At 34.0% G+C, this 25,706-nt stretch overlaps 2 protein-coding genes across 2 annotated transcripts in view; both read right to left on the reverse strand.

Annotated features, from left to right (window-relative positions):
* LOC124379487 overlaps positions 1 to 25,706 on the reverse strand; it is a 41,397-nt gene that overhangs the window by 2,391 nt on the left and 13,300 nt on the right. Inside the window, exons 13-32 of the mRNA XM_046839854.1 lie at positions 25,651 to 25,697; positions 25,294 to 25,362; positions 24,358 to 24,388; positions 24,135 to 24,196; positions 23,732 to 23,792; positions 22,847 to 23,461; positions 20,280 to 20,415; positions 15,065 to 15,105; positions 13,400 to 14,394; positions 6,518 to 6,596; positions 5,667 to 6,152; positions 3,713 to 3,864; positions 2,823 to 2,979; positions 2,375 to 2,599; positions 2,082 to 2,281; positions 1,130 to 1,157; positions 982 to 1,028; positions 644 to 709; positions 269 to 323; positions 15 to 113 (exon numbers count right to left, since the gene is read on the reverse strand). Of these exons, the coding sequence (XP_046695810.1) occupies positions 15 to 113; positions 269 to 323; positions 644 to 709; positions 982 to 1,028; positions 1,130 to 1,157; positions 2,082 to 2,281; positions 2,375 to 2,599; positions 2,823 to 2,979; positions 3,713 to 3,864; positions 5,667 to 6,152; positions 6,518 to 6,596; positions 13,400 to 14,394; positions 15,065 to 15,105; positions 20,280 to 20,415; positions 22,847 to 23,461; positions 23,732 to 23,792; positions 24,135 to 24,196; positions 24,358 to 24,388; positions 25,294 to 25,362; positions 25,651 to 25,697 (3,651 nt within the window). The remainder of the gene's footprint in view (positions 1 to 14; positions 114 to 268; positions 324 to 643; positions 710 to 981; positions 1,029 to 1,129; positions 1,158 to 2,081; positions 2,282 to 2,374; positions 2,600 to 2,822; positions 2,980 to 3,712; positions 3,865 to 5,666; positions 6,153 to 6,517; positions 6,597 to 13,399; positions 14,395 to 15,064; positions 15,106 to 20,279; positions 20,416 to 22,846; positions 23,462 to 23,731; positions 23,793 to 24,134; positions 24,197 to 24,357; positions 24,389 to 25,293; positions 25,363 to 25,650; positions 25,698 to 25,706) is intronic.
* LOC124379142 (verrucotoxin subunit beta-like) lies at positions 6,135 to 8,256 on the reverse strand. The gene is made up of 3 exons (XM_046839269.1): positions 8,213 to 8,256; positions 7,694 to 7,835; positions 6,135 to 7,432 (listed from the first exon to the last, which is right to left on the reverse strand). The coding sequence occupies exons 2-3, from the start codon at positions 7,791 to 7,793 to the stop codon at positions 6,144 to 6,146; spliced, it is 1,389 nt and encodes a 462-aa protein (XP_046695225.1). The 5' UTR covers positions 7,794 to 7,835; positions 8,213 to 8,256; the 3' UTR covers positions 6,135 to 6,143.

Genomic DNA, 25,706 nt, shown 5'->3' on the forward strand with positions numbered 1-25,706 from the left:
ACTTACACACTTACCTTTGTTCACACTTAATTCTGCTTCCTTTTTTAAAAGTTCTTTTTTTACGTTTTCCAGTTGTTTAATGTTCTCAGATAAAATATCTGTAGTTGAAAATCCTTCCAGATGACCATATTTAAAAACAATAATCATTGTACATTATAGTGTTCATAAATAAAAAAAACAAATATGCTGTATTCTTTGACTAAGCTCCTGGTGTACGCTGTTTAAGTTTATTATAACGATTGTTTTATATCACAGTTATTACACTTACCGACAGCATTTCTAAATTCACGTGCTTGTTTCTGGCTTTCAAATGTGGTACATGGCTGTTACATAAAAAACATTCATTAAATATGTAATAATTCACTGTGTTTTAAGTTTAAAAATAAATGAGGATAAGATTACATAACACTACTGTAAGAAAGGTTGTAAGCTGTACGCTGATCCCACATGCATTAAATATTAGCATAACTCGGACCACAAAATAGCTGTATATATATTTCTGTTCTACTGTAACTAAAATATCTTCAGTAAGAGAAAAAGGATCAACCCAGGCATCCAGCGTAAAAACATGTGCCAAATCAAACATGCGGATCATGAATCAGAATTTTGTAATGTAGTCCATAACCTAAACCTGAAAACTCACCTGTGTCCCTTGTTTATTTTGTTCATTAATTTCTTTGTGTCGTGAGTCTATTGCTGGATTCTCTTTCTAATGAGGTAAAACAAAGTACACAGAATTCTGGTCTATTATATACATTAATAATAAAATTGAGCATTTATGAAAATATATATAAAAATACATTTAATAATATTTTTTTTTATCTAAATTGTCACTCTAATCATTATATTGCAGTTAATATATACACTGGACCGAATTCACATGCACAGAATTAAAAGTTAATTGAATTCTGGTCTACTTTACTGCATACACAAATTCAGGAAAAGGAAAAGAAATCAGTGGAAATGTGTTTCCATACTCACACGTGTAGAAGATCTCTGTTCACTTTTATTATTAATATTTGACCACTCTAAATAAGTAAAATTTATTTTATTAATTGTTTTCCATTCATAATAAGAGCCTTATTTTGTAAAACAACTTATTTATATATAAAGTACCGAATATTATTACCTGTAAGGTCCAAGAATGGGATCTGTATCTAAAATATAAAAGAAAGTTTAGGCAGTATACTCATACAACTCCAGAATTGTTTCAATTATATAGTCTCATCAAATGAACAAACATGGATGAATTAATAGAAGAAAACATTCGATATCTCTTTATTTTTAACTAAATGTCACAATCACCATGGACAGTACCAACATATCAAGGCTACAAAATTTGCTGTGAAACCTTGAATTATGGTCCTGAAGGCGCCTACTTAGGTTTGTGTCATTGCTGTTTGTCCAATTCAGCCTTACTTCCTGTTGGAAACTTCTCTGATAGATACAATAATTACAGACCTTATGAAGTTATAAATTATTTTGAAAACTTTTTGAGGCTCAATCTGAAAATACATTGTTAACTTGTTTGTTTGGTGAAGATACGTGGTAATCCAGGGGTGTCCATGGAAACATGGTTCAAAAGTTATGACAATAAACAAACCTAAAGACCTAAGACCTAAAAGACCTAAGACCTAAGACCTAAAGTTGTTGGAGAATTAGGAGCACTTGTCCAAAATCTGGTTAGAATGTTCCCTAGACCCTCCTTAATGCATCCATCAGAGTTCACAAACTGACAAATTAGCCATAATAATAACAAAAAAATGTTTAATAATGTTTAAAATAATTATTGCATTTATTTTAAAAAAATGCACAATTATTTAAAAAAATCTTTTTTTTACTGTTTATTATGTTGAAGCTTTTAAATAACTCTGGAATTCTGGTTTGTGTACTTAATAATTGCTGGTATGAATATGCAGAAATTTATATCTTGTCTTCAGAATGAACAGCAATATATTCTTAATTTTTTGTTGCTTTTTCCTCTACATGAGAACATATTGCTGGTGAAAGATCATATCAGTTTTTCCTTATTCATGGGTATATATGAATAAGAGCTTCACATATATGTTAAAAGAAAATACCTTTGTTTGTGTTTTTATTTGTGTTTTAATATTGTTAATGACATCAGCATTCCTCTTGCATTGCAGTAATCCCCGATCTTCATGGAACAGACAGTCATATGTGATCATATTCTCTCTTTTAGCAGTTCTGCTGCTGTCTGATACTACACACTCTGGATCAAACGTGTGATGGAGCACCACCAGAACAGCAGGTTTTGTGGCTTTTGAAAAATATAAAAATATTAATTTATACATTTTAAATAATAAAGTTATGAGTTTTAACTACAAATTAGTAAAAAAAGATTGTTTTCTACCTGAAATGTTATGAAGACTTTTCTCTGCTGCTTTAATGTCATTTCCAGCTTGTGACACAACAGGACAGAAAACCAGAATGAAATCACACTCATCCACTGTTTTCACCTCCTGCAGCCAGGGTGTGCTCTTTTTTAGCTGATCCATAAATTCTTTATGAGAATTCAATGTTCTCCCAGTTACATGAATAAAGAACTTGTTCCCGAGCAATACAGGTTTTATATTTCCTGTGAATAAAGACAAATAATTTGTATTATCATTTTTATGAACATTTATTCCCTTGAAATGCTCAAGCCAGTGTGGGTCTGTAGGAAACAAACAACAACAAAATGTTTTTGATCATCATTTCTATAACATTAATGTGATGAATCATGATGTCTGATTGATCTGCAAATTACATACTATTGCTTTGTTGTGAATTTGAAAAAAGCTTTTAATGTGAATTTGTACCAGCAATCTTTTGATCTTTGGAGGTTTTCCTTTGATTTGTTTTATCTTCTGAACTTGTACTGGGCTTTTCACCTTCTGGTACAGTATTCATTGGCTTTGACTGATCCGTCTGGAACTGCTCATGCGGCTCTTCACAGTTGCTACTCATCTTATTTCGCTACAAGACACAAACAAATTGATAATGAAATATGAACAAAATTCTTGTTCATTGATGATCATTCATGTGTCCTAACTCGGGCTACAAAATAACAATAAGCATTACTACTGTAACTAATGTCCTAAATTATTCAGTAATAAATTCAGTAAAAAGGAAATAATAAATAAAATGTAGCCTTGTTTTGTTATTTTAAAATTAGTATGTGAATATGTACATTTGACCCTAAATTTTTATTGTTGATGGATAAAGTTCATTGAATTTATTACTAACCTAAAAATAAATGCATACACATTCAGAAAGAATAAAGAAAATAAAACACATGAAAATAAATAATGGCATAATGTGGAAGATCTTGGTTCACTTTTATTATTTATATTTAACAACCTTAAATAAGTAAATGTAATTATATCACATACATGATAATAACATTAAAATATTTCAAACAACTACTTAATATTTTTATTTTATAATATTTTTTTATGCTTTTGATTGATGATATTCTGATTGTATACTTAATCATTACTGGTAAGAATGAAACTTTATATGTAGAAATACATGTCTTGTCTTTATAATGCTACAAACAGCTATATTTTTTCAATTTGTCTATTTCTATGTGAACACATACAGTATTTCGTGTAAAAAGTCACAACTGTTATTCCTCATTCGTGGAAATAGAAGGAACTTGTATTTATAGGAACTTGTGAAACCAGTAATCATTAATTCAAATAAACACCTCTGGTAGTATTTGCTTTTCAGTGCTGCCACTGTTACTTGTGTCATCAAAACGTGTACTGGGCTTTTTGTCTTCTACTGGAGAATCCACTGATCCTGACTGATCCATCTGTGGTTTCTCAGGGTTCTCATTACAGTTGTGAACCATGTTACCTGGATACAAGTCACAAACAAATTGCTAATTGATAAATTGTCCCACAAAATAACAATAAACACGGCATTACTTGGTTTTTGCAAGGATATAGATTTGATAAGTTAAATATTTACTAAATAAATAAGTTTGAACACTTCAAATATGGCAGCCATTTATTCCAAATCCCACACCACATCTTTAACATTAATTAACACTCTGATTAAGTGCACAGTTTTTTCAGCTACACAAGGATTTAATGGTTGGTTTTTAAATCGTGTATATTTGTTTGCTACTTTAATCCTGGTCTGTTTGTTTAATTATTCCAGATTTCTGCAAGGCTCTTGATAGACTGTTAGTGAATCACGTATTGCCTTGCGAGTTGTTTATTGATTCGGTCCCTCTGCTATCTGCTATTAAATCTGTCTAAAACTGCAGCCACATCTGTCTAGTGCCTTATATGTATTAAATAGAGTAACACTGTTTATAAAGTGTATTTATAATTTATTTTTAGATCATTTTAGATAAATATGTTTTTGCTTTTCCTGTTTAAAAAATGGCTGATATTCAAGATCTAGGGAACTTTTTTCCCCTATAGAACTGTTTAAAACTATTAATACTGTAACAGCATCACTGTTATAGAAAAACAATGACTGATGCCTGTTTTAGGATTGGAATAATTTGGCTTGATTTAAGTGATTATAATTCAGCAGTGTTGAACTCTAACATCAGCAACTATAAACGTATATTTGATTACCACCTACACATCATGTGCTCTGAAGGCAGACGTGTAACTCAGAACATTCATTATGTGTTTTATACACTGAAGGTGGAATCTGATGTTTTAATACCACTATACTTTCAATCATTTCTATAATTGTAATATTTTCACTATATTTTTTATGTATGTATTGAAAATGCATTAATTTCTCTACCTTGACTATTTTATTATTATTATAGTATGTTTCCTGTTACTGTACATACTTTTACTTTCTGTTTTCATTGTGTGATCATCATTGTTTCTGATTGTTGACCTTGAGAACATTATACCCTGCATTCACTTCTTCCCCTCATTAATCAGATCATCATTTGGTCATTTTCAATATTAGTCTGTCTTTCAGAACTGTGGCCTATTAAAGGAGAAAATATATTTTGTCTTGACATTTTACTAAAAATCATTAAAAACAATTACAATCCTCAGCCGTCCACAGCTCATTACATCTTATAAGATCATAATGTTTGTCACAGATTATAGTTTACACTTGAAAAGTAGTAAAAGTGGTCAAATCCTGATAGTTTACATGCGGTATACTGTGGCTTCCTGTGCATCATATATCCATGTAAGTAAATCAAAGATTAAATAAAGAAATCATGTGCCTTACATTGTAAAAATTATTGTGCAACCAAAGAATAATGACAATTCAAACTCACACTAAGTGTGTAACTCACACACACATGAAAAATTCACTTTATTTCACTTATGAATCATGTTTCTAGGATGAAACAATTTAGAGATTATCCAAAATTATTGATATTTAATGCGTCATATATTGAAAATAATAATAACTAAAATTTAAATAAATGCTGATTCAACATTTTTCTGGTATCGGTTGGCAAAACAGCAGGTTTTGTGGCTTTTGGAAAGCATAAATATATTAATTATATATAATTTCATTACACATATATATATATCTGAAAGCAAATTATTAAATTTGATATTATTATAATGTGTAAATTAAAAGAATGTATTACTATTTATATTTTTATTAAGTTTTCCTTTAGAAAATTGTATTTTTACTTCTTATAATATTACTTTGATACTTACCAATTTTCTGCTGGGTTGATTCACTTTCAGTTGACTTTGGTTCCATCTGGGGTTTTACCACAGACAGTGTAGTTGTAACAGTGTTTATGTCACTTTCAACCATGTAGTCAAGTTTTCCTACTGCTCCACATTTTATTTCATAATCAGTGCCTTCTTTAAGATCTGTCAGTGTGATTACATCCTGATCCACAGGCTGAGATTTCCAGTCTTTCTCTAGTTTCATTTTGTACAGTAGCTTCCTCTGCAGTGTAGCAGCACACGGAGAACCCATTTTTACTGTTACATTGTGATCAGTGACACACTCGATTTTTGGACATTCTGGCTTTGATGGAGGAGTAAAACAGATCGGTTCACTGCATTCATTGTCATACACCAGAATGCAGGAACATGGGCCATTTGATGTTTGAGGCAGACTTTGGACAATAAACTTTGTGGACTCAGACTTATTATTGAATGTGATCAAATTCTTAAAGATTTTTAATTGTTCTTCATGTGCATGAGCTCAACAGAAGTCCATGATTTTTCCTGAAAATCTGGATCAGGTGTATTTTCACTGAAATTTTTCATTGTTGAAGGGTTCAGGTAGATCTTTTGTTTAGTCAGGAGAAGATCTGAATACTGAAGACAGTTAAATGCATAAGCAACCAATTTTTCCACGTTCAAGTCCAGTAGATATTTGTGTATGTCATCATTCACTTCTGCACCAAGGTCACAGAGCTGCTTCAGCACTGTTTTTATTTGGATGTTTTTTTTTTCTTTCTCTGTTATCCACTGCTGAAGATCACGAGTATTAAAAGGAGATTTCTCATGGGCTTGTATGAGATCACTTACGGCACTGATATCTGTTTTACCTCCACGGATGTCTGGCAGAAGGAACCCGAGCTTTTTCATGAAATCTTGCTTGTACTCGTAGCAGAATTTCTGAAAATCCTGCACTTGTTTATAAAATGTGGTAAAAGATTTTGCCACTGTGTCTTGTAACAAGTCACCACATTTCATGTTTGTGACATTTAAAGCTTCAATTACTGACTCCACAGCTCTAATTACATCTGTGCTGATGTTTCTTTCAAGTTTGGCTGCTCTTGGGTCCAGTTTAACCAGAGGATAAAGCCAAACCCTCACTGGAACTGCATGTTCTCCATTTTCTCCAAGCATCTTAGGAAGATCAGTGTAAACCTTCATAGCTTCATCAAAAGTCGCTGGATTTGAGGGCAAAATAAAATCCCCATAAAATGTACAGCTCAGTTGTTTTGCGACTTTCTTGTCATTTTCATTCATGTTTAATGCTGCATGTGCCCCAACAGAAAGAAGACTCTTCAGCTTATCCAATGAAATCTTTCCTTCTACTTCTACATTTGTTGTCTCCTTAGATAAATTATTTTCTCTATCAAACACAAAGTAAGCATCAGCTCCATACAGCACTGCTGTAACCACATGTGTTGCTACATCATGATCAAACACCTCATGGTGACCCATTTTTCCTTTAGCCAGATGGTTCATAGTCAACTGCTCGAACTTAGTGGTTGTTCTGTAGTGCAGCGTCAACCTGTCTTGTATAAATGACTTTTTGGTGTCATTGAAATATCGGGCTGCACCACTTATTGTGACTAGACTTCCCAAAAGACTCAGTTTCAGTTCACCATCAACTTTCAGGTGCTTTGCTTTTTCATCAATTGTGTCTGAAGTTGTAACTCGGAATTCTGTATTATTTTGTGGTTTAACATCTATGTTCTGCTGCAGCTGCTCTTGATCCCAAAGTGTCATTCCTGTAATCAATTACAAATAATAACATAAGAGTAAATCGAAGCTCTTTAATACATTTATTTTTAATTGTCTTCTGTGTTTGAACTGATTCCTACAGGATAATTTGGATGAGTCTGTGGACACCTTGTACATAGAAATAAACATGATTAAAGTTTGGGAATGGGAATTTTATGGTTTTAATATAAAAATAGCAAATAAGTTTACAAAGATTAACCTGGAAAAATCTATTATATAAAATACACATAATGTAAATATTGTTATACCTGGTACTATTGTATCATTTCTGCAGTCATACAGCATTCCCAGATGAAATGGTCTCCCCAGAGCTGCTGTTTCTATTAAATTGTCTCGTACAGAAGCCATGTTTTCAGCTGATGGTGTCGTGACATTTAACTTCAAGTCGACCTTTGAAATTTTTCAAATTGTTAAAAAAAAAGCAGGTGTGAATTCAGACAAAAATAAATAACTAATAAAATCCATAACACAAGCAATAGGGATGAAATGTACTTTTTGATAATGCCTGTGTTTATGTTCCTCTTTACAGTTTGTTATAAATTGGTTACAAGCGCTTATAACATACTTATGCATTTTCTTTCAACTTTACCAAACTAGCCATTATTCAGCCTTCTTTATACACTCCCGAATCATTCAGTGGATATTAATCACTTATTTATTTATAGATTAACAACTCTTTCAGCATTACTGCTGACCAATAAATTCAACAAGAACTTATATTTTGTCCACCAACACCTTAAAATTCTATCTGAGTATCAAACACTTACATATTGGTACGTATGAGTTGAAAACAGGAAACACCCGTTACTTCCTGAAAAAAAAAAGTAAAATACTCAAAAGAAAATTAAAGCTAAAAGATCATTTACATATTTACACACACACACACAGACACACACACACACACACACACACACACACACACACACACACACACACACACACACACACAAAAGGAAAAAAGCCTCAGAAACTCTTAGCAAAACATGACATACATCAAGTTCATCGTTCAAACAGTGCAAACACACAATGCATTTTCACTTTCTATCTCATGTGAGTTCCGCCCTTTTTAACCCTCTAGTTGCCAGAAACAATCTTAATGTGCCTTCAGAACAGCTTCTTCTTTAAATCTTTATTTATCAATTTAAATTATATTTTGTAATATTTGCATTAATCTGAGCCACACAATCACTTTGGCATAATTCACAGTTCTACCTAAGTCCAGCAGCTACAGTTCAGCAGGGGTCTTGAACTGAGACAGTGATAAACATAGACTGAGACACTTATAGACATATAACCCACTGAGTCTTTAGAGATGACGGGTTTTGCTGTTTTATGAGGTCTATATTTAGTTTTACTCCTCTACCAGCAAAAAGAGAAATTATTTATAAAGAAGTACTAGTTAGTTTCTGAGAAAGGAAAACCGGAATTATGGTTAGGGTTAAGATAACAGCTAAACCCAACATTATTATCACAAAGGCACACACACACACACACACACACACACACACACACGCACAAACACACTTCAAAAAGTGCAATAACACAGTGCATCTTTCACTTTCATTTTTAGTCTTTTCACACTCTTTTAACCCTCTGATTGTCAGAATTCAGCTTAAAGAACTACTTCACTCTGGTAAATAGTAATATTTATACACATACAGAGCTTTTCCCGAGTCACCATAGCTTTATTTTTATTATAATAATACTACATTTGACTTGACAAATATTAAAAAAATTAGTGTGAAGGCTTCACATCTTTTATTTCCTGGTGGAAGGAGGAAACTGCTTCCTCGAGTATGTTCATGCTGTACATCTAGTTTTAGCTTTTACCTGATCACAGATACGCACCAGTAATGAAACTGCAGATGTTTCCTGTCTCTAAAGTGAACACAGTGTGTGTGTCAGTAACTCTCAGTGAGTGTGTTGGAGCAGTTAAAGTAAACAGGTGTATGGATTTATTATCTTTAAATCAAACACAATCACAACACAAGTTTTGCTTTATTTATATAATGAATTGAGGCAACAGGAACATCATGCAGTGATTAACAAATAGTTTAAATGTATAAGGAAAAAGAAAGAGAATCATCTGATTTATCTTTGGTCGGAAACCATCAATATCTCTAAACTATCAGTGTTTCTTTACCATCTCCCAATAATTCAGCTTTATCCCAAGGGCCATATAAGATAAAAAGATCACTTAATTCATCCCAGAGGGAAATTTACACATCTACAGTGATGAAAATAAGTATTTGAACACCCTGCTATTTTGCAAGTTCTCCCACTTAGAAATCATGGAGAGGTCTGAAATTGTCATCGTAGGTGCATGTCCACTGTGAGAGACATAATCTAAAAAAAAATACAGAAATCACAATATATGATTTTTTAACTATTTATTTGTATGATACAGCTGCAAATAAGTATTTGAACACCTGTCTATCAGCTAGAATTCTGACCCTCAAAGACCTGTTAGTCTGCCTTTAAAATGTCCACCTCCACTACATTTATTATCCTAAATTAGATGCACCTGTTTGAGGTCGTTAGCTGCATAAAGACTCCTGTCCACGGGAGAAAGTCATGTGGTCAGATAAGACCAAAATAGAACTTTTGGGTCATAATTTCACTAATTGTGTTTGGAGGAAGAAGAATGATGAGTACCATCCCAAGAACACCATCCCTACTGTGAAGCATGGGGGTGGTAGAATCATGCTTTGGGGGTGTTTTTCTGCACATGGGACAGGGCGACTGCACTGTATTAAGGAGAGGATGGCCGGGGCCATGTATTGCGAGATTTTGGGGAACAACCTCCTTCCCTCAGTTAGAGTATTGAAGATGGCTCGAGGCTGGGTCTTACAACATGACAATGACCCGAAGCACACAGCCAGGATAACCAAGGAGTGGCTCTGTAAGAAGCATATCAAGGTTCTGGCGTGGCCTAGCCAGTCTCCAGACCTAAACTCAATAGAGAATCTTTGGAGGGAGCTCGAACTCCGTGTTTCTCAGCAACAGGCCAGAAACCTGACTGATCTAGAGAAGATCTGTGTGGAGGAGTGGACCAAAATCCCTCCTGCAGTGTGTGTGTGTGCAAACCTGGTGAAAAACTACAGGAAACGTTTGACCTCTGTAATTGCAAACAAAGGCTACTGTACCAAATATTAACATTGACTTTCTCAGGTGTTCAAATACTTATTTGCAGCTGTATCATACAAATAAATAGTTATAAAAATCATACATTGTGATTTCTGGAATTTTTTTTTAGATTATGTCTCTCACAGTGGACATGCACCTACGATGACAATTTCAGACCCCTCCATGATTTCTAAGTGGGAGAACTTGCAAAATAGCAGGTGTTCAAATACTTATTTTCCTCACTGTATATACACACATGCTGTTATAGTTGATTTGAAAAACAGTTCATATAGATCAAAAATATATTACATGCCTGGGTATTTCCATGCATCTTCATCCATCTGCAACAAATCTGAGTGTGAGCAAGCTGTTCTAGTCAAGTTTTGTTTGTTGAATATTTTTATTCCTTTTTACTGTAACTCAGGCGTGTACAGGAAACACTATTGTTTCATCTGAGCTACAGCAGAAAACAACTCCTGCTGTTTCCCTTTAAAGTCCATTTAACTCTCTTACACATTACAATTATTAAATATAAAATCATTATATATTTACAATTTTTTTCAACAAATGTTGCATGTTTTACCTGTTGATCATTACTCATTCCTTTTTTTATATTTCAAGATTTAAATATGTAAATGCAATTACATGTGATTGTATTTATGTATATTTACATGAGTGAGAACATTTAAAACTTCCACTGCAAGTTAAAACAGAGGGAAAACAGAAAGATTCAGACAGGAAGCAGAAGCAACTGAGCAAAATAAGTTCAAAGGAAGTTATGATTTGTGTAAGCAAACATTCCCACCTATGTCTGGGGGTAGTCTAGATTAGTCTGGGTGGTGAGAAAAGAATTGTGAAGCTGATAACAAAAAAGCATCTCAATTAGGTGAAGCAAAAACAATACATAAAGTATTTTACGGACTATAAGCCACTACTTTATTCCCACGTTTTGAACCCCGCGGCTTAAACAACGGAGCGTTTCACAAACTTCGAGCCAAAAAACTGAACCCCATAACATTAGACCAATGAAATTTCCGAACGGAAACGAAAAAACGCACCTCACCTGTGTTCTGAGCTGCACGGCATCGGGAGAAAAAACGTTTTTTTTTAACGCACGACGATGCCAAAAGATAAACTCCCGAGAGAAATAGTTGTGAAAGGAAGGAGAAAGACAGTGAACAATGACTTTCTTGGTCGGTTACTGTTTAGATACAAGCCGTTGTAACGCGTTGAGTCTGGGTGAAGAGAGAGCTCCAACTCCCTTTACAACAGAAATCATATAAGCATAGACAGGTTTCCAAAACTCCTGCTTTTTTATTTTTCTTGGCAACAGCGTTACGGGTTAGTCAAAGAAACTTAGAATTGAGCATCAGAAAATAATAAGGACATATTCCTCGGTCTTGGACACACGCAGTAATAGCGGAAGAAAAGCAGTACCAGGCTATTCCCAAAATACAGCTATGCTCCTAAAGGAAGCGCAACATATTTCACCCGTTACACCGTGTGTACCGTGTCTTTCATTAAACCCTGTGCAAAGTTTATTAGTGTAGACACCTGCAACTTATAGACAGGTGCGGCTTATTTATGTTCAAAATAAAAATATTTGTAAAATTCAGTGCTTAAATTCAGCTTATATAAGGGTGTGCTTTATAGTCCGGTAATGAAATTACGGTAATATTAATTAATATTTTTCTAAGGTAAATTAACAAGATTTTAAATTAAATTGTGTTATTCTTATATCCCTTTATTTATTCTTCATGTATTAATATTTGGAAAGTATCAAGTCTCTATGTAGATAAACAGTACTAGTATTTAAAGGTTAACTAAAATAAATTTTTTAATTAATTTCAGTTTTATGTTTGTCCATTTCCACATTGCACTTGTAAACCTGCAGAGGCTAAAAAATGTAAATCAAAAAAAAAAATTAACAAGCCACAACAATAGACAATTACTTTCAATTTGAATCTCACTTTTTTTTATTCTTTATCCTGAACTTATTTTTTGAGTTTATTGTTTGTAATATATGCCATAATTCTCATTTTGAAAATTGGAATCATTTCACACTACTGTAAATGATGCCACAAAAAAAACACAAATTGCATTTAATATTTCATAAATGTTACAGTATATGCGCATACATTCATAGTGCATTATAACATAGGTGTTATGGTAGTATAGTTGTGGTGATTCAGCTATTAATAATTTCAGTAACAAAACAAAAGTTTTTTGTTCAATTAGCAGCACCTCCAAGATACCATGGTGAGACAAGACACTTTCACCCAGCTGCATCTTATTTCAGTGATCTACAGTATGTGTTATTACAGCAGTTTTACAGTTGTTGCCAAATACTGTAAAATTTAAAGCACTTCATGTATAATTAACAGATTAAGGCCTCGTTTTGCCACTAGCCTCAATTCTTCATGGCATGGATTCCACAAAATGATGGAAACATTCTTTGGAGATTATGTTCGCTGTTGACATGATTACATCACACAATTCCTGCAGATTTACAAATAAACTTTTATCTTCTTCTAGCTTGGAAGGGCATCCAGCATAAAACGTGCAAAAAATCAAATATGCGGATCAGGAAAAGGTTGATCCGCTGTGGCGACCCCTAATGGGAAAAGCCGAAAAAAGAATAAACATATATATTTTTTTTATATGCAACAAATCCTTCAACACTTTTGGAGACTAGTGAATGTTTGATTACTTCCTTCACATGTAAGATATTTGACTCGCTAACAGATATTTATGACCTCTTCTGCAATCTACCTCTTATCAGGTATATATCAACTAAACATTAATCATCTTCATCTTCACAAATATTATTTTTTATTTTCATGTTTCTCTCCTATGGTCTTTGAGAACAATTCTTCAAGTTGGGCTAACACTTTGTCCTTTTCAGAATTTACAGTCTGTTGATTTGGCAGTGAAATCCATATAGGCTGCTGGTTTTCTGGCAAAATAACTCTAATAAACTGTCTTTCTTCCAGCCCTGCACCTCTGCCATACATTTCCTTTATATTCTCTCCAATTTCCTTCATTAACTCATGTTTCTCTTTCAACTTGGAAACCATTTCCTTATTTCCAGGAACAATCTGTCGTGTCTCTAACTCTTTTAGATCTTCTGCATATTTCTTAATATTCTCCTCTATGGCTTTAAGTTTATTCTCCATTTTAAGTTCCACTTGTCTGATTGGTGCATCTTTCTCCTGGCGTTCTCTCTCCATATCTTTAATCATCTGAGAAATCTCAATTGCATTTTTGTTTCTGTTGAGCATCTTTTCTATTTTTTCTAGCAGTTCTGAAACCTGAGAACCATCTCCACTGTCCTTAATGTTAAGACAGTGAAACCTGTTCCCACATTTTTCTACAAGTCTCCTGGTGTTCAGATCTCCTGATTGGATAAACTCTTCAATGTGTCTCTCCTGAAGTTTATCAGAAACAGTGAAAAGGATCATGGTGTTGGACCAACATTTTTTTCCAAAAATCTCCTCCATTGTTTCAGGTGACACTTGTGTTTCATCTACATTGTGCACTTTGTCTTCTGAATTCTTTACAGGTATAACCAGAAGGAAAGCTTGTGGTCCCACACACTGTTTCACTTCCTGAATTTCAGGAGAGGACCCATCAAGATTGTCCACCATGATCACCTTCCTTCCAGCTGAAGCATGTGTGCTCTGACTCTGCTCTGTGGCTGTAGCTGTAGATGTTGTAGCCAGGTTCACCTCCTCTCTGCCCTGGATAGTGTTTTTTGCTGCAGTCTTATCAGATCCACTCTCCCCCACAAGCACCAACCGCAGTTCTGTTGTAATAATTAACTCTAAAACAAAACATTAACTGTTATTTTTTGTCAGAGATTTTGACACAAATTAAAGTAGCAAAAGAGAGAATATAATGTTCAACATATATAATTGTTATAAAGTTGTTGTTTGTCTGATTGACTGTTGTATTTTAATGCCCAGGAAGGAAGTGTATCAAGGTATATTGTGTGATACCTGCCCTTTCTGGTCTTCTGTGGTAGTTATAAAGTGACTTGTCTACATATTTTGGTTTTAATGTGTTCATGTTGTCTTGAAATCATAGCTCTGATGCATCATTGTGCCAAAAAACTCGCACAATGACCTTAGGGTGGTTCCCTGAGTAAAATGTCCAGAGTGGCATAGACATCCATAATCAATAATACCCCATGTTGCCACAACAACAAGTAAATACAGGATATATTTACCAATGACAGTTATGTATTTAATCAAACACAAATGCATCATTTTTAAGAGTTTATCTTGTTCATGAACAGGCGAATTACAAAGTTAAAGGATTTTACCAGACTACTATTGTCCTTAATACGACATTGGTTTCACAATGCTCACATTATATATATATATATATATATATATACAGTTATACTATTATACATCAGCGACAAAAACTCTTCTCTATATATTATACATTTAAAAATATTTAAATAAATTTATCATAACTTACACACTTACCTTTGTTCACACTTAATTCTGCTTCCTTTATTAAAAGCATTCTATTTTACATCTTCCAGTTGTTTAATGTTCTCAGATAAAATAGCTGTAGTTGAAAATCCATCCAGATAACCATATTTAAAAACAATAATCATCGTACATTATATTGTTCATAAATGAAAAAACAAATATGCTGTATTCTTTGACTAAGCTCTTGGTGTACGCTGTTTAAGTTTAATATAACGATTGTTTTATATCACAGTTATTACACTTACCGACAGCCTCTATATATGTACATGCTTGGGTCTGGTTTTCAGATGTGGTACATGGCTGTTACATAAAGGACATTCATTAAATATGTAATAATTCACAGTGTCTTAAGTTTAAAAATAAATGAGGATAAGATTACATAACACTACTGTAAGAAAGGTTGTAAGCTGTACGCTGATCCCACATGCATTAAATATTAGCATAACTCAGACCACAAAATAGCTGTATATATATTTCTGTTCTACTTTAACTAAAATATCTTCAGTAAGAAAAAGGATCAACCCAGCCATTAGGGTTGCACAATCCAGTGCACTCTTAGTGCCGATGCCACCCCAGATAAATGGAGAGGGTTGCGTTAGGAAGGGCATCCAGCGTAAAACGTGCCAAATCAAATATGCGGATCACAAATCAGAATTTTGGATCGGTTGAGGCCCGAGTTACCAACGAGCACCGCAGTTATTGTTAGCCAACAGGGTACCGGTGGAAATTGGGCTACTGTTGGCCGAAGTAGGAGAAGGAGAGGAGGAAGACATCTACAGAGACAGCAGGGAAAGGAGAAGTGTAGGAGAGTGGAGGTTCGGATTGGTACTTTAAATGTTGGTACTATGACTGGTAAAGGGAGAGAGAGCTGATATGATGGAAAGGAGAAAGGTAGATTTGCTGTATGTTCAGGAGACCAGGTGAAAAGGGAGTAAGACCAGGAATATTGGAGGTGTTTAAACTGTTCTTTTATGGTGTAGATGGAAAGAGAAATGGTGTGGGGGTGATCCTAAAGGAAGAGTACAGTAAGAGTGTAGTGAAGGTGAAGGAATGAGGAATGCAGGAAATTAGGATCATGTGATGGACAGGATGACAAACGAGGTCAGACAGGAGTCTCCGTGGACTATGATGTTTGTGGATGATATTGTGATTTGTGGTGAGAGTAGGGAGCAGGTTAAGAAGAGCCTGGAGAGGTGGAGATATGTGCTGGAGAGAAGGGGAATGAAAGTCAGTAGGAGTAAGACAGAGTACATGTGTGTGAATGAGAGGGAGGGCAGTGGAGGGTGAGGTTGCAGGGAGAAGAGGTGGAGAAGGTGGAGGAGTTCAGGTACCTGGGGTCAACAGTGCAGAGTAATAAAGAGTGTGTTAGAGAAGTGAAGAAAAGAGTGCAGGCAGGGTGGAGTGGGTGGAGAAGAGTGATAGCAGGAGTGATTTGTGATAGAAGAGTATCTGTGAGAGTGAAAGGGAAAGTTTATAGGACTGTGGTGAGACCTGAGATGTTGTATGGATTAAAGACAGTGGCATTGAGTAAAAGACAGGAGATGGAGCTGGAGGTAGCAGAGCTGAAGAGGGACAGCCCATGTAGGACGTTTTGGAGACAAGGTGAGGGAGGTGAGATTGAGATGGTTTGGACATGTGCAGAATGCTGAGGATGAACCCACCAGGAAGGAGGAAAAGAGAAAGACCAAGAAGGAGGTTTATGGATGTGGTGAGGGAAGACTTGCAAGAGGAAAGAGGCAGATGTAGAGGACAGGGTGGTATGGAGACGGATGATCCGCTGTGGTGACCCCTAATGGGAGAAGCCGAAAGAAGAAGAAGAAGAAGAAGAAGAAGAATAGGAAAGGAACAAATAAACAAAATGTAGGCATAGTTTCCATACTCATGTCACGGAAGCAGAAGCAGATGCAAATTTAATACACTTAACAAAACATAAGAAAAAAATGATTGACTTTACAGTGTGCAGTGAATGATGCAGTTCTACACACAATTGGTAACAGGATACAGATGAATCATGTGCACAGACGTGAGACATGGACTCGTTATGTACAGTCGCTGATTGGAAATGTAGTCCAAACCCTAAACCTGACAACTCACCTGTGTCCCTTGTTCACTTTGTTTACTAATTTCTTTGCATCGTGAGTCTATTGCAGGATTCTCTTTCTAATGAGGTAAAACAAAGTACACAGAATTCTGGCCATTATAAACATTATTAATAAAAATGAGCATTTATGAAAATATATATAAAAATACATTTAATAATATTTTTTTTTATCTAAATTGTCACTCTACTCATTCTATTTATGAATATGATTCTACTCATTTCAGTTAATATGTACACTGGACCGAATTCACATACACAGAATTCAAGTTAATTGAATTCTGGTCTACTTTACTGCATACACAAATTCAGGAAAAGGAAAAGAAATCAGTGGAAATGTGTTTCCATACTCACACGTGTAGAAGATCTCTGTTCACTTTTATTATTAATATTTGACCACTCTAAATAAGTAAAATTTATTTTATTAATTGTTTTCCATTCATAATAAGAGCCTTATTTTGTAAAACAACTTATTTATATATAAAGTACCGAATATTATTACCTGTAAGGTCCAAGAATGGGATCTGTATCTAAAATATAAAAGAAAGTTTAGGCAGTATACTCATACAACTCCAGAATTGTTTCAATTATATAGTCTCATCAAATGAACAAACATGGATGAATTAATAGAAGAAAACATTCGATATCTCTTTATTTTCAACTCAATGTCACAATCACAAAATTTCAAGGCTACAAAATTTGCTGCGAAACCTTGAATTATGGTCCTGAAGGCGCCTACTTAGGTTTGTGTCATTGCTGTTTGTCCAATTCAGCCTTACTTCCAGTTGGAAACTTCTCTGTTAGATACAATAATTACAGACCTTATGATGTTATAAATTATTTTGAAAACTTTTTGAGGCTCAATCTGAAAATACATTGTTAACTTGTTTGTTTGGTGAAGATACGTGGTAATCCAGGGGTGTCCATGGAAACATGGTTCAAAAGTTATGACAATAAACAAACCTCCAAATAAGACCTAAAGTTGAACTTTGGAGAATTAGGAGCACTTGTCCAAAATCTGGTTAGAATGTTCCCTAGACCCTCCTTAATGCATCCATCAGAGTTCACAAACTGACAAATTAGCCATAATAATAAAATATATATTATAATAATGATTATAATAATTATTGCATTTATTTTTAAAAATGCACAATTATAAAAAAAATCTTTTTTGAATAATTGTGTTTACTGTTTATTATGTTGAAGCATTTAAATAACTCTGGAATTCTGGATTGTGTACTTAATAATTGCTGGTATGAATATGCAGAAATCTTGTCTTCTGAATGAACAGCAATATATTCTTAATTTTTTTGTTTCTTTTTCCTCTACATGAGAACATATTGCTGGTGAAAGATCATATCAGTTATCCCTTATTCATGGGTGTATATGAATAAGAGCTTGGAAAAACAATCATTTTTTTTAAATAAATACCTTTGTTTTTGTTTTTATCTGTGTTTTAATATTGTTAATGACATCAGCATTCCTCTTGCATTGCAGTAATCCCTGATCTTCATGGAACAGACAGTCATATGTGATCATATTCTCTCTGGTTACGGCTCTGCTGCTTTCTGGTACTACACACTCTGGTTCAAACGTGTGATGGAGCACCACCAGAACAGCAGGTTTTGTGGCTTTTGAAAAATATAAAAATATTAATTTATACATTTTATATAATAAAGTTATGAGTTTTAACTACAAATTAGTAAAAAAAGATTGTTTTCTACCTGAAATTTTACGAAGACTTTTCTCTGCTGCTTTAATGTCAGTTCCAGCTCGTGACACAACAGGGCAGAAAACCAGAATGAAATCACACTCATCCACTGTTTCCACCTCCTGCAGCCAGGGTGTGCTCTTTTTTAGCCGATCCATAAATTCTTTATGAGAATTCAATGTTCTCCCAGTTACATGAATAAAGAATTTGTTCCCGAGCAATACAGGTTTTATATTTCCTGTGAATAAAGACAAATAATTTGTATTATCATTTTTATGAACATTTATTCCCTTGAAATGCTCAAGCCAGTGTGGGTCTGTAGGAAACAAACAACAACAAAAAGTTTTTGATTATCATTTCTATAACATTAATGTGATGAATCATGATGTCTGATTGATCTGCAAATTACATACTATTGCTTTGTTGTGAATTTGAAAAAAAGCTTTTGATGTGAATTTGTACCAGCAATCCTTTGATCTTCTGAGGTTTCCCTTTGATTTGTTTTATCTTCTGAACTTGTACTGGGCTTTTCACCTTCTGGTACAGTATTCATTGGCTTTGACTGATCCGTCTGGAACTGCTCGTGCGGCTCTTCACAGTTGCTAGCCATCTTATTTCGCTACAAACAAGTTTATAATGAAATATGAACAAAATTCTTGTTCATTGATGATCATTCATGTGTCCTAACTCGGGCTACAAAATAACAATAAGCATTACTACTGTAACTAATGTCCTAAATTATTTGCATAAATAAATTTAGTAAAAAGGAAATGATAAATAAAATGTAGCTATGTTTTGTTATTTTAAAATTAGTATGTTAATATGTATAATGGACCCGAAATTTTTATTGTTGATAGAGAAAGTTAATTGAATTTATTACTAACCTAAAAATAAATGCATACACTTTCAGAAAGAATAAAGAAAAGAAACACATGAAAATAAATAATAGCATGTGTTTTCATACTAACCTATGTGGAAGATCTTTGTTCAATTTTATTATTTATATTTAACAATCCTAAATAAGTAAATGTAATTATATAAAGTTAAGTGAATGTAATTATATCACATACATGATAATATTATACTATTTGAAACAATTACTTAATATTTTTATTTTATAATGTGTTTTTATGTTTCTGATTGATAAAATTCTGATTGTATACTTAATCATTACTGGTAAGAATGAAACTTATGTAGAAATACATGTCTTGTCTTTATAATGCTACAAACAGCTATATTTTTTACATTTCACTATTTCTACGTGAACACATACAGTATTCCGTGTAAAAAGTCACAGCTGTTATTCCTCATTTGTGGGAATAGAAGGAACTTGTATTTATAGGAACTTGCAAAACCAGTCATCATTAATTCAAATAAACACCTCTGGTAGTATTTGCTTTCCAGTGCTGTCACTGTTACTTGTGTCATCAAAACTTGTACTGGGCTTTTTGTCTTCTTCTGGAGTATCCACTGGTTCTGGCTGATCCATCTGTGGTTTCTCAGGGTTCTCATTACAGTTATCAGCCATGTTACCTGGATACAAGTCACAAACAAATTGCTAACTGATAATTTGGGCCACAAAATAACAATAAACACGGCATTACCTGGTTTTTGCAAAGATATAGATGTGACCATTGTCAGGAAAATATTTGATAAGTTGAATATTTACTAAATAAATAAATTTGAACACTTCAAATATGGCAGCCATGTATTCCAAATCCCACACCACATCTTTAACATTAATTAATAAGCTGATTACGTACACTGTTTTTTCAGCTACACAAGGATTTAATGGTTGTTGTTTTGTTTATCTTGTATATTTGTTTGCTACTTTAATCCTGGTCTGTTTGTTTAATTATCATCATCTCTGCTATCTATTATTAAATCTGTCTAAAACTGCAGCCACATCTGTCTAGTGCCTTATATGTATTCAGTAGAGTAACTCTGTTTATAAAGAGGAAAAGAATGAGGAAGTACATTTTTTTTTTGCTTTTCCTGCTTTAAAAACGGTTGATATTTAAGATCTAGGGAACTTTTTTCCCCTTTAGAACTGTTTAAAACTATTAATACTGTAACAGCATCACTGTTATAGAAAACAATATAACAGAAGTACAGTAGCACAGACATTTCAGACAAACATGTAAGAACTCATGCAGATAAAATAATTCACTTACATCACACACACACACACACACACACACACACACACACACACACACACACACACACACACACACTCACGATCATTCACACACACACACACACACACACACACACACTCACGATCATTCACACACACACACACACACACACTCACGATCATTCACACACACACACACACACACACACACACACACACACACACACTCACGATCATTCACACACACACACACACACACACTCACGATTATTCACACACACATGCACACACACACACACACACACACACACAGCCCCCACAACATAAATGAATTTAATAAATAAGCAAGATTTTGTATAATTCATGTAGAAAATACCTGCTGCTGCTCCACTGTTCTATCAGAATGACTGTGCAAACACACACTGTGTTCTTGAATAATGCTGCTCCACTGCTCTATCAGAATGACTGTGCAAACACACAAGACACTTTCACTTTTGTTTTTAATAACTGAATGCTTTATCAGTATGAACTCTCTCACTGCCACCTTTGTGTAACACTTGATTTTATAGACTCACACACACCCTGAATTTGATGCCTGTTTTAGGATTGAAATAATTTGGCTTGATTTAAGTGATTATAATTCAGCAGTGTTGAACTCTAACATCAGCAACTATAAACGTATATTTGATTACCACCTACACATCATGTGCTCTGAAGGCAGACGTGTAACTCAGAACATTCATTATGTGTTTTATACACTGAAGGTGGAATCTGATGTTTTAATACCACTATACTTTCAATCATTTCTATAACTGTAATATTTTCACTATATTTTATATGTATGTATTGAAAATGCATTAATTTCTCTACCTTGACTATTTTATTATTATTATAGTATATGTTTCCTGTTACTGTACATACTTTTACTTTCTGTTTTCATTGTGTGATCATCATTGTTTCTGATTGTTGACCTTTAGAACATCATAAACTTTTTTTCTGGTATGGGTTCAGAATTTGGCTTCTTTTTTTTTTTATGAATTTTAATTGGAAAGAGATTTTTTAGAAATAAAACCCAACATGGCCTGCTTTTCATAAGAAAATAACTATAATCCTATAAAACCATTTTCTTTTGAATTTGGACTTTAAAAAAAAAAACATTACTTTTTTATAGAAACGCATAAACATATTTTTGTCTTCAGATCTTGTTCCCAATTATTCTCTCACCAGCTTCTTTCATGAAGTAAAAAATATACAAACAGAAATAAATTCATTATTTTAGAATGATCCTGAAGGAGAAGTGTTGGTTTGACCATCAAGTTTATTACATAAAACATCAAACTTCATATCAGCATATACATTATCCAATCAATATTATATAATTATGAGATAAACGAGTACAGTAAAAGACTTGGAAAGTAGAGTAGAGAGAGGAAGTTAAGGACTGGGAAACATGTTAAAGTTTGGAAAAACAGAACTCATATATGCAACTATTTAACAAATGAAATATTATATATATATATATATATAAATATTAACAGTAATATATATTAACAGTTAACATACTTCTCCACATTTCATGCAAGGTAATCTTCATTTCTTCTCTCTCTGCCTCCATGGTGACCACGTCTTCATTCACTTCCTGGCTTCCTATCTCAATATTTTCGTTGAGTTGTTTCACATGTTGCTCGATTGCCTGATTTTTGGGTTTTCTCATTATCATTTTATTCCCTGCTTCATCAAGTTTCTTTAATTTCTCACTTATCTTTTCCTCAATCTTTCCAATCTGAGCAAACGTCTTCAGATAAATGTCTCTGCTATAGAATTACTCACTTCCGTTCACCATCTTCTCTATCTTTTCAAACAACTCAGAAACTTGTGAACCACCTCCACTCTCCTTAATGTTGAGACAGAAAAACCTGTTCCCACATTTCTCTAAAAGGGTCTGGACCTCCTCATTTTCTGATTGGATTAAAATCTCAGTATTTTTTCTCTGATGTTCATCAGTAACAGTAAAAAGAATTATGGTGTTCCTGCAACATCTTTCCCCAAACATCTCCTCCATCTTTGGAATAATCACTTTTAATTCATCTTCTATATGAACTTTGTTTGTGGAATGCATCACTGGTATGACCAGGAGGAAGGCATGGGGTCCTGAAGAGGACATCTGGACACAGTGATCTACATCTTCTCTTACTTTCTCCAGAGAAAGTTCAGGACAGAACCAGTCAGGAGTCTCCACCACAATTACCTTCTTCCCAGCCACCTCCCCCAGTGTGCTCTCACTCTGCTGGGTGGATGTAGATGTAGCTGCAGTTGCAGCAGCCTGGATCTTCTCCTCTATGCCCAGGATGATGTTTCTTGCTGAACTTTTTCCAGAGTCCTTTCTTCCCAACATCACTAACCTCAGTGGAGATTCTGGAATTATAGAACCTTTTACATCTCAATGAAAAGAATAAAAAGGTAAAAATGCATGTTATTTGTGCTTCTACCACTAGGGTTATAAGAGAAAATATTTGTTTTCTATTATTAGAGAGGAGTAAACGATTAGGAAGTAATATGGAATGAATATAAATCCAATCATAATAAAACAAAAATATAATTTTAAAAAGTTCAATTGCTCATGTTATATTACGACTCCCCAAACCCACTTTTGAAACCACCGCTTACCAACTGCATACAGTGTAAATTTCAGAAAAACAGAGTACATACTTTCATACGCATTTTTCTCCAGATCTTGTTCCGGGTTTTTTGGTTCTTCTAAGCTTTCGTACTAATAAAGAAGATAATGAAAGATGATTTTGTAACAAATCTAAAATCAGGTATAATGCACAGGTTTCTTGAACAAATCAAATCAAATTAAATTGTATTGTATTTTTATTACTCTCAATCTTTCACTTGTAAACCTTTATGTCGTTGCTAACATGGCTGGGTCAAGATTATCAATCACTAATAAGTTTGCATGTGATAAATGATCACACACACACACACACACACACACACACACACACACACACACACACACACACACACACACACACTACAGAATAAATTTTTTTCATTCATTTATATATATATATGCTATTATTACAGTATTGAAGTCAAAGAATATTACCTTTCTGCAATTACAATGTAATAGATTCCAGATCCAGAACCACACAGTCAGCAAACATTTAACTAATACATATAAATAATAATGAATAATTAGCAATAACATCACAATTGATTGTAGCAACATGAATCTATTTATGAAACAATATTATTGCAGTCATCCTCATCTCAAATAAAATCCTTCTAAATGTGCATAATCTATAATCTTTATAAATAAAAATACATACCGAAAGAGCTCCAAAAAGTTCCACCTGTCTCCTGAAAGAAAAAAGTCAACATATCAGTTACACACCTTTTGCAGTAACCAGTTTACAAATGCTTTTGAAAGTGGGTGAAGAAAAAGCTTGAACCCTCTTATTATGCTTCCTGGATCCCACTTGAAAATCTGTTTGACAAAAATCGATTTCATTCTCTTACCTACTACAATATATAACTCTATAAACCTGCCAAAACTATTACACAAAATAAACAAATCAAACAAACAAATGCAAATTGAATGATATTCATCATATAATTCCCGCGATTTACATAACATTGCTTAAAAATTTAATTATAATAATAATAAAAAGTGCACTCTTAGTGCCGATCACAAGCCCGGATAAATGGGGAGGGTTAAAATAGGGAGGGCATCCAGCATAAAAACATGTGCCAAATCAAATATGCAGATCACAAAGAGGTGGGAGGAGAGGAAGTGGAGAAGGTGGAGGAGTTCAGGTACCTGGGTTAGCAGTGCAGAGTAATGGAGAGTGTGTTAGAGAAGTGAAGAAAAGAGTGCAGGCAGGGTGGAGTGGGTGGAGAAGAGTGATAGCAGGAGTGATTTGTGATAGAAGAGTATCTGTGAGAGTGAAAGGGAAAGTTTATAGGACTGTGGTGAGACCTGCGATGTTGTATGGATTAGAGACAGTGGCATTGAGTAAAAGACAGGAGGTGGAGCTGGAGGTAGCAGAGCTGAAGATGTTGAGGTTTTCGTAGGGAGTGTAATACACTTACATGCATGTATATAAAAAACACACAGAACTATGGTTAAACATAAGAGAACACACACACTACACACAATTGCTAACAGGATACAGATGAATCATGTGCACAGACGTGAGACATGGACTCGCTATGTACAGTCGCTGATTGGAAATGTAGTCCATAACCTAAACCTGACAACTCACCTGTGTCCCTTGTTCACTTTGTTCTCTAATTTCTTCGCCTATTTCTTCGTCTATTGCAGGATTCTCTTTCTGATGAGGTAAAAAAAGTACACAGAATTCTGGTCATGATATACATTAATAATAAAAATGAGCATTTATGAAAAAAAAAATATAAATACATTTAATGATAGTGTTACAACGCCCCAACCCCCCCACCCCACCCCACTTTAAACATTATATTGCAGTTAATATGTACACTGGACTGAATTCACATACACAGAATTTAAAGTTAATTGAATTCTGGGCTGCTTTACTGCATACACAAATTCAAGAAAAGGAAGAGAAATCATAGAAGTGCAAATGTGTTTCCATACTTACACGTGTAGAAGATCTCTGTTCACTTTTATTATTCCAATTAAGCCGCTCTAAATAAG

Source organism: Silurus meridionalis, chromosome 25 (assembly GCF_014805685.1).
Source record: "Silurus meridionalis isolate SWU-2019-XX chromosome 25, ASM1480568v1, whole genome shotgun sequence".
Taxonomy (NCBI): domain Eukaryota; kingdom Metazoa; phylum Chordata; class Actinopteri; order Siluriformes; family Siluridae; genus Silurus; species Silurus meridionalis.